General features: G+C 47.8%; 1 protein-coding gene across 1 annotated transcript; it reads left to right on the plus strand.

The window, feature by feature from the left end:
* The first annotated feature begins 303 nt into the window (after positions 1–303).
* pxdc1b (PX domain containing 1b) lies at positions 304–9145 on the plus strand. Its single transcript, XM_037455436.2, has 5 exons — positions 304–1010; positions 6320–6411; positions 6505–6622; positions 6715–6826; positions 7206–9145. Exons 1-5 carry the CDS (start codon positions 755–757, stop codon positions 7327–7329), a joined length of 702 nt encoding a protein of 233 aa, XP_037311333.1. The 5' UTR covers positions 304–754; the 3' UTR covers positions 7330–9145.
* The last annotated feature ends 36 nt before the right edge of the window (positions 9146–9181 follow it).

Below are 9181 nucleotides of genomic sequence, written 5' to 3' on the forward strand. Positions count from 1 at the left end.
ACATTTGAATGCCAAGCAGCTTTTTTTCTGTGGTTATTATTACCAAGCAACTCATTTTCAGATTAAGTGTCCAGATTTTAGGGGAAGGCTTTTGCAAATGGCATCCCATCCGGGGCTAATCAAAGCTTTCCATCAGGGGAAACAGCTAAAGGAGCCATTTCTCCTTCAAATAAGGAGATGGAGAGTTCGGGTCTTTGCAGCCCGCATTGCATTCTTTGCGTAATAATACCCTGTTGTCAAGGAGGGAGGAAGGAAGGAGGGTGGAAACTGTGCTGAAAGAAAAGCTCCTCCAGACAGTGTGAAGGGACATTCTCTGGGTCCAGGAGAACCGAGGGCCCCCTCGAGGAGGAGCGAGCAGCGCGTCACACTTCGGGAGATCTTTGGACTTTGTTGTTCTCAGTCGCGCCGACGCCTTCGCGGAGATGACACAAAAGTGAACAGTCGTCGGCTCGATCGACCGGATCCAGTGAAGTTTAGACGTCTGACTGGTCTGTTTTTTTTGTGTTGTTTTTTGTTTGTTTGTCTTTTTCGTGCCACGTTGGAGATCACGCGGCGCGATGCGCTGCAGCGGATCCTCGCGCTCCTTCGTGCGCGCTCACAGCTGCGCCCCCGCCGAAAAGTTACTCTAAAAGTTGTCTTCCCCTTGTCCACCAGATACTCACACCTATCTATTTATATATTTGTAATAACTTGACCGGCTCAGACCCCCCCCCTCACGCCCCACGCCCCAGCATGCTGGACTGACGTCCGAGGAATGGCATCGGCCGTGTTCGAAGGCACGTCGCTGGTCAACATGTTTGTCCGGGACTGCTGGGTCAACGGGATCCGGAGACTCATCATCAGCCAGCGGGGGGAGGAAGAGGAGTTCTTCGAGATCAGGACCGAGTGGTCGGACCGGAACATCTTATACTTGCATCGGAGCTACGCCGATCTGGGTCGGCTGTTTAGAAGACTGCTGGAGTCCTTCCCCGAGGACCGAGGAGAGCTGTCCAAGTCTCCGCTGATAGAAGGTGGGTCTGCGGGGGGGGGGGGGGGGGGGGGCGACTGGCTCCAATGGCAGGATCCAATATCTGATGGTATCGGCACAGAGTATCACCGATATTGTTAGTGGTACATTTCTACGGGTTATATTGAGATCAGGGGCGTAGCTGCAGTTTTTTGAGGCCAAATGGGGGCCCTCTTCTACTCTTCCTGCACTACTGTGCTTGACTGAGATGCAGGAACTAATCGAAAAATATTTGCTTAATTAATGACACCCCAGTCAGAGAACAACATTCCTCATAAGTGATTTTTTATTTATTCGAAAAGTACTCTTCAGATAACGATATAGAAAAAAATCTGCATTTGATAATTCATCATTTCATCAAAGTTATTTAAAAATATAATTTACAACAATTATGGGCATTTTCCAGCTTTGCATCCTCTAGCTGGCTGTTAATTTATGAGTTTAGGCGAGCAACAAAAAAAAAAGCAGGAAAACCTAGTCAAGATAATCAATAACAGTTGAAGGCTAAAATGAACTAAACCCCCGTGTAGCCTTGATGTGTTTGGACAGGTTGGTGTTTGACATAGTTTCTTGTGTCACATTAGCAGACCTATCACATGACCTGCAGACCACAAAGACAACACGCCGGGTACCGCTGGTCGGTATTTAGGAGCTCAACGTCTTTCACGTCTGCTCTGCTCTCTCGTCTTTGTGGCCAAAGGTTGTTATCCTCACGGGAGAACACCCACCTGGAGTCCCATGTGGAGTTTGCTCTCACAGGGCTCTCAGCCCAAACCCACGGCCTTCTGGGTTTGGACCTTTGACACCGCCAACACGTTTGGCCAAGCTCCCGACTTGGTTCTGTTCCTTGCCACATCCCTTTTGTCTCCACCCGCTGAGCCCATGCGAATGTTTTTGGAAACATCCCTTCGGTGCAGCCTGGAAAGCCTCCTGGCCGTGCACTGAAATAGCCGACGGGCTTGTGGACAGCTCCCCATGCTCTGTTGCTGCTGCTGCAGTGCAGTCTGGGAAGAGACATTTTAGATCTCACGGTTCACTTTTTACTTCATAAAACTGCAAAAAAAGATGAACGGATCAGTGATACCGAAACTGTGGTGGCTCAGGCTACTTCGAATTCGAATTCTATGCATTGATAGAAAGCCAAAGGGTTAATAACACTCTCCCAATGACCTTTTTTGAACTCCGAGCTCTGTTCAATATTTACTTGGCATCCCCTCTCCCCATTGAAAGTCCCCCCCCTCCCCCCAAAGTGTGGCCCAGGCCTTTCCTTCTCCACTTTGCTCCAGTTTCTGGCTCCGCTGGTGTTTTTTTTCTTCTTTCTATTCTGCAGAGGTGGGATCAAGTCATTGTTATGCAAGTCACAAGCAAGTCTCAAGTCATTGCCCTCGAGTCCCGAGTCAAGTCGAGTCAATGACGAAGCAAGTCCCAAGTCGAGTCACAAGTCACAGCCATCAAGTCTCAAGTCGAGTCACAAGTCGTACCATTTTAGTTTCGAGTCATTTCGAGTCATTTTATTATAGTGGGGACGGGGAACCCTGGGTGATGGTGCGCTGCCTCACAGACCTAGACTACGAAGGGAAGGGTAACGGTGGATCGACTGTGACTGTGTTATAGTACTGTAACGCTCACCCCAATGCTGCAGCGTAAATAAGGAGGCGATGACTGGCTTGCAACTCCGCTGCATTTATTTATATAAAACAACTCAACTTCGGTCACTGTTGGCCGTCACCACGCCGAACGAACACTTCCGCATTCACGGCCCCCCAAAACTCGGGTTGTCTCGCGTAACTACAGCTGGTAACAGCGCATAACGTGAACACATGCAACATCTGCATAACTGATTAACTAATAACTTAAACTCAGCTCATTACACTACTTTAAAACGGACGTTGACATAATGTTGGCGAGGATTTCCATCGGAGTCTGAATCCGGGTTCAAAAATCCCGATTTTTGTAACCATGAACGAGCTGTCTCGTTGATACGGTCAAATGGACTGCAGTGATTGGATGTCGTGCAGGCAGCGCGCGCTCTCTGCATACAGGTGGCGCACATTTTTTTGACAGATGCAGATAAACAGAGCGGCGCGGTGGTGTGAAAATGTTTTCCCCCAGTTTTCATGGGAAGTAGCAAGTCTTCTCGAGTCAAAAGGCTCGAGTCCAAGTCAAGTCACGAGTCATCGGTGTTCAAGTCCAAGTCGAGTTGCAAGTCTTTGTACGTTTTGTCGAGTCGAGTCTCAAGTCATCAAATTCATGACTCGAGTCTGACTCGAGTCCAAGTCACATGACTCGAGTCCACACCTCTGCTATTCTGTGCTGCGTCCAAGCAACAAGGAAGGCGTGCAGAGCTTTCTGATGTCACGATGAGAGAGAGAGAGAGAGAGAGAGAGAGAGAGAGGAGTGGACTTCCCATTTTCAGTCCCTGTGGTCGGCGAAGGCCCCCCTACACGCCCTCGCCTCACACGTGACCCCGAGTGAACACAGACAGGAAGTGATGGCTGACATTCCATGGCAGACAGATTCCACCGAGGAAAAATGACTCCCCTCTTACACTCACTCACTTCCACATACTTGAGAAATACTCACTGGTGTATTCTTGGACACTGATTAATCATCATCTGAGGTTTAATAAAGCCAAGGCACACAACTACTGAGGAGCGTAACTCTGGACATTACATTACTGCTCCCTCATGACGTCACATTTATAGAACTCACAACCTGAAGAGTGTTGTCCCACGTTATGTTATGGCCAGTGATAATTCTCCCCTCTGATTGGCTGACAGGTGTCAGTGTGTTCTTGTGAATTTGTGCCAGTTTTACAGTAACAGTTTAACATCTTAGAAATTAAACTCATACACTCACCTGTTGAAGGTCAGGAAGGAAAATTGCATTCACTCACAGATATGTCATATATGTGTTAGGTAGGGGCTACAATGAGCAGCTGTTTGGCTTAGCTTAGCATCAAGACTGAACGCTATCAGTCGCTAACGCTAACATTCAATTAATCTACTCAAAAAATGTCCTTATTTTTAACTGACTGATTTCACCGCGGAATCAATCTCCTCTTCAACCTCTAAACTTAAATAGTGATATTGGTTGTTTAAACAGACTAAAATACGGGTTCTTTTAGACATTCGGTTGAAGAAATGTGTGTAGCCTCGAGAACTGAGGTCCGATGTCCTCTGCTTGTTGACCGAGGAGTCCAGAAATAACACGATGATTAAAGTGAGCCGAGTTAGCGGCGAGGTGACCGAGCAGGCCGCCGACATGTGCTTATCAGGAGGGCGGCTGTGAGAGATCTGAGCCTTGTGACACGTGACGACTCTTCAGATAACGTGTTTGAGGATGACTCGGACACAGGCCGGTTCCTGTTGTGCGTCTACTTCTGCCGTCTTATTTTGGCTAAAGTTGAGGGAGGCGATTAAAAGCCAGGAAGCCCCCCCGACAGGAAACAGACTTTTTCGGAGGAAATTGTAGGAATTACACAAGGGACCGTCGGGAAGACATCATCCAGTGGACAACCCAGCGGTGGTCGCACGTGTAGCAGATCTGAGATAAAACACGGACAACACATTTTGGTGTCACTTGAGTGGCACACGGCAGTTTTTTGGGTGTCCCGCCCCCCTGCTGGCACCGACTCAGCACTGCTCAACCAGGTTCGGGGCCTTTTCAAACACTTTGTTTGCAGGATGCGACCCAGACGCCCCCCTTCATTCGGTGTTTACCCAAATATCTGCAGCCTTGTCACTGTATTGTTTTTTCAGCTCATTAGCAGCTCTCTCTCTCTCTCTCTCTCTCTCTCTCTCTCTCTCTCTCTCTCGCATGCGTTGAAGCGGATGCCGCTTTTCACGGAGGCTTGCATCTTTAAATTACAGATACACACCTCGGATCCACTGCGGTTTGCAGTAATAAATCTTACGCAACCCTCAGCGAGATGTTGCAAACATAACCACGCATACTTCTGTTTCGCACAACCAGCGGCCTTTTATATCTCACGCGATCTGACAGTTTGGGTTTTTGTTTTAAATGCATTACTGTTTAATGAATTCTTCTAATGATAATATATGACAGACGCATTCATTCTTGATTCCTGCCCGTTTCCATGTTGTGCACCCAGTGTGTGTCTGCACCTAATAATAAGTGATTCATAACATCAAAGCCCTGCATGGTAGGACATAAATGTAACTTATGAGTTTACAACAATGAAAGCCAACAAGACTTGGGTGTAGTTGCTGTGGTGAGGTTATCACCCCTTGCTTTGTTTCCACTTCAGATATTGGCTGCTGTTAATTCTGCAAAGCGACCGTGAGAAGGAACCATTCCGCAAAATGGTGTGAATTTGATCAACAGATGTTATGCTTTTCCAATTTTGTGACAATGAGTCGTTCAGTTTTCACTTCCTTTTAAGTTTCTCTCACCACATCGACTACAGATCGTCTGAGGAATTTATCCCCACATTCATCCATATTTGGCAGTAAGCTCAAGCGTCCGTACGAAGCCAGATCAACACGAATATGGCCGCATAAGCATAGGACTTTAATAGAACAGAGGGCGGTATGCGGTTCAGACCGGGTGAGGCATCCATCAGCTCCTGCCCGGTCACTCCTCACGTCCCCCCCCCGGGCGTGATGTCATCACTGCTGGCCATTGGAAAGGCTCTTGGCCCTCTGACTCAGTCATCATTACTCTCGCCACCACGTCCCTCTGTCAGCGCGGCGGTGGACGGCGCCCCGCCGCCTGCTTCGCTCCCTCAGGGGTCGGCGGCCCGGTGCTGGTTTTGAACTTTTAAACACTTCCTGGTGCTGTGCAGGATTACCGGTGTCCACGTGTGGCGTTTCTCTCTGTTTCCTCCCTGTTGTTACTACTGTTTTACAAATGTTTGCCATTCCTGTGAGACAATGATGAGTTGCCTATTCCCCCCCCCCCCTCTCCCCCGCCCTCTCCTTTCTCCTCCTGCTAATTTTGGTTAATGTCAGGGATCATTGTTCATAAAAAGGTTGCTGTAACAAACAGACGGCTCTTTTTTCATTTGCATCCGTGGAAACCTTTTTGTTCGGAGGCAACGAAGGTCAAACAGCTGCCCTTTTTTTATCGCATAGAAACAGCAACACTGGTTGATATTTTTGTGTTATTCTTTAGTTCTTGATGCTGTTTCGTTGTGTTTTGATCGGTCTTGATCATTGGAAAAGACATCAGACATGAAAAAGAGTACCTTCTGACCTTGTAACAGCAACATCTAAAGGTGTATGGGCTTCACAAAAACAGTGATTAATTGGAATTGAGTTTTTGTGTTGAATTCCCCTTCGTTTGTTTCAGTGCTGGTAAAAATCAAAGAGGCCAGCGATATTGAGGAGAAATTGAACGAGGTGGAAGGACTGCTGAAGAACGCCATCACCATGCCGTGCAAGGTCCGTCTGCGTCTGTACCTTTACGTTGTTAGTTTATACAGTACAGTAGAAGATTTATATGGAACCAGATCGCTAACGAACTGGACTCCACAGTACTCCAGGTCGGAGGTCATGTTGACTTTCTTTGAGCGATCGCCTCTGGACCAGGTGCTGAGGAACGACAAAGTCCACCGAATCCAGCCGTGCTTCCAGAGTCCGATCAAAATATCAGGTACATCGATTTTTCTTTTTTTTCTTTCTTCCATTTAACCAGCGCCGGTCGCCGTGGTGCTGACATAACCGACCGCCCTGCGCCCCTTTCAGAAATCATGCGGTCGAATGGGTTCTGTCTGGCCAACACGGAGACCATCGTGTTTGACCACAGCCCCCCCGAAGACAAAGAGAGACCCTCCTCCACCGACTCCGTGGAACACACGTGAGTGTTGAGCTGTTTCTCTCTGTTAGTCGGTCAGTCAAGCTGCAAGATGAACCGTCAAACTGCTGCCACTCCCACCAACTTCCAGGATTTCCATGTTTGCGTTTGAGCACACGGCGAGTGTTCTGGTGAAACGGGCGTGGACCCCCCCCAAACCCACCCCCCCCCTGCAGGAAGTGTGTCCGTGGACCTCTTCCTTCCCCGGGAACAAAAGATGAACACACTCCCTCACATGAAGCGACGCTTTTACATAAGCTGTGAATAAACTATTACAAGCAGAGGAAGTCTCTGGTGGGTCCACGCTTTTGACCCCCCCCCCCCCCCCCCACTGCGCTCGGAAGTGATGCGTCTTTCTTTCTGTTTTTTTTTTTGTTGCCAGGTACGACGACGGAACAGAGTTTTCGCCGCTGGAGGAAGACCTGTGCGAGGAGGAGACGGAAGCGTACGTCACCAACCTCTCCTACTACCACCTGGTGCCCTTTGAAACCGACATCCTGGAGTGAAGCAGCGGCGCCCGCTGAAGGACGCCTGGTGGAACGCGTGCTCTCTTTTGGTTTGGAAGCCGCCGCCGCACGCGGCTGCTTTCGGAAACGCCGCTCATCGCCGGTTTGGTAAAATGTTGGAGAAAAAAAAAAAATACCGTTGCCGCTTTCGAGCGACGTCACCAGCGCGCCTCGTGAACGGGGGGGCGTTCCGGAAAACAAACGCGTGCCGGGCCCGCACGAGGACTTTAAACCCGCTTCGCTCGCGCAGCAACAAGGAGGCTTCATCGAAGGGGGAGAGGGCCGCAACTCAAGCTGCACCCGCTGTGTCACTGGAGAACGCAGCTGAACCAACCAGCCAGCACTCTGGTGGAGGAACTGTTTCGTTCGTAAAATCAAGCGAGAATATTAGGATTTTAATGCTAAATAGACTAAACATACAATATACAGTAAATGCGTGTGTTTAGCCTGGTTTTTGGATTAATGTCACAACTCGATGCTGCCTTTTTTGATGTCTCAGATTGTTTTTTAATTTGATTCGGTCTGAATTATAACTTGTAACCTGTGTTCGGAAGGTATCTGGCTGTTTGTTTCATGTTTATAAAGGAAAATAATTTGACGTGCCAGAGCGGGGAAAGATTGTCAAGCGGATCGTCTCTCTTCGCTGTCGGCGCCGCGTGAGCAGGGCTGAAATGGGCCAGAGAAAGCTTTGTTTTATGGGTCATCTGAGGTCATATGTGACCTGTTGTGTAAGAGGACGCGGTGTGGGTTCAGCCCTGCGAAGCCGACTGTAAGTCTTGCTGAACGTGGGAGTCTGCGGCTCGGGAACAAGTCCACTCTTTTATCTCGTAACAAGACAAACGATCTCGCTGTACAAAAAGGAAAAAGAGAGTCTGGGAACCAATCAAAACCGGGGTCACTTTCACTTCTCACAGTGCCTCGCTTAAACTGTTCGACTCGTCGGAGCACGGCGCGTCTTGAATGCAAGTGAAAAGATGAACAAAATCTCCATTTGCAATGTGGGCAAACGGCTTGCGTCCGCTTTTCCTGCCCCCCCCCCCCAGAAAGCATTGGACCCTGACCACTGGGCTGAGACAGGACGATCCTCCGCGTGAGACTGTTTAGTAACACAGTCATGATCCCTTTTCAAGTGCAGCTCCTTCTCACCGCGAGAAACTATTTCTCTCTTCTTTGTTGTTTTTCTCTTTTCTCCGTGAATGACGTCTACGGTCGAGGGATGTTTTTGGGGCGGAAATGTCACCGCTGACAAAGTCCCTGAATACTTAATGGCGGGGATCGATACCATTCAATAGAAGGGAACTGGAAATGTTGTATTTAAATTTGCATACCACGGTCAAATAGTCTCTCTGTCAGAGAATTAGTGTTTACTAAATGCTGTATGAGAGCTGTGTCTATCTGAGGACCGTCTGCAGGCTGAAGTAACGTATTATAAATATTCTGCAAAGGACACTCTGACACGCTGATTTACAGAACATATCAATATGCCAATCATGCCAGCAGTAGTTAGAAGATACACAGGAGCCCCGTGTGACATTAAATGAAAATAATATTACACAAAATACTTTATTTATTCTCTAAACCTCTGCCACCATTTTATGACTTGTAACTTCATTTTTGATGCGCTCATGTAATGTGGGATTATTTTGGTGTGTGTACATGTATTCAAAAGGCTTGAATGAAAATAATAATTATAACCTTTTGAAAAAGTAGCTCATGTGGTAACATAATTTTAAAGCCATTCAGCCAGTCTTAATGCACATTAATATTCTTAAAACAATATTTTTTGTAATGTTTAAAAATAAATGTTCATGTATTATTTTGTGTGGGAATTGTGATGGATATACATTCACCA

The sequence above is a fragment of the Pungitius pungitius genome, chromosome 19 (assembly GCF_949316345.1).
Source record: "Pungitius pungitius chromosome 19, fPunPun2.1, whole genome shotgun sequence".
NCBI classification, from domain to species: Eukaryota; Metazoa; Chordata; class Actinopteri; order Perciformes; family Gasterosteidae; genus Pungitius; species Pungitius pungitius.

Bases quoted from the DNA above. Each gene is read 5' to 3' on its own strand.
- pxdc1b (XM_037455436.2), top strand. From the start codon at position 755: ATGGCATCGGCCGTGTTCGAAGGCACGTCGCTGGTCAACATGTTTGTC. The intron at 1,011-6,319 runs GTGGGTCTGCGG...CGTTTGTTTCAG, and splicing joins CAAGTCTCCGCTGATAGAAG to TGCTGGTAAAAATCAAAGAG. The intron at 6,827-7,205 runs GTGAGTGTTGAG...TTTTGTTGCCAG, and splicing joins ACCGACTCCGTGGAACACAC to GTACGACGACGGAACAGAGT.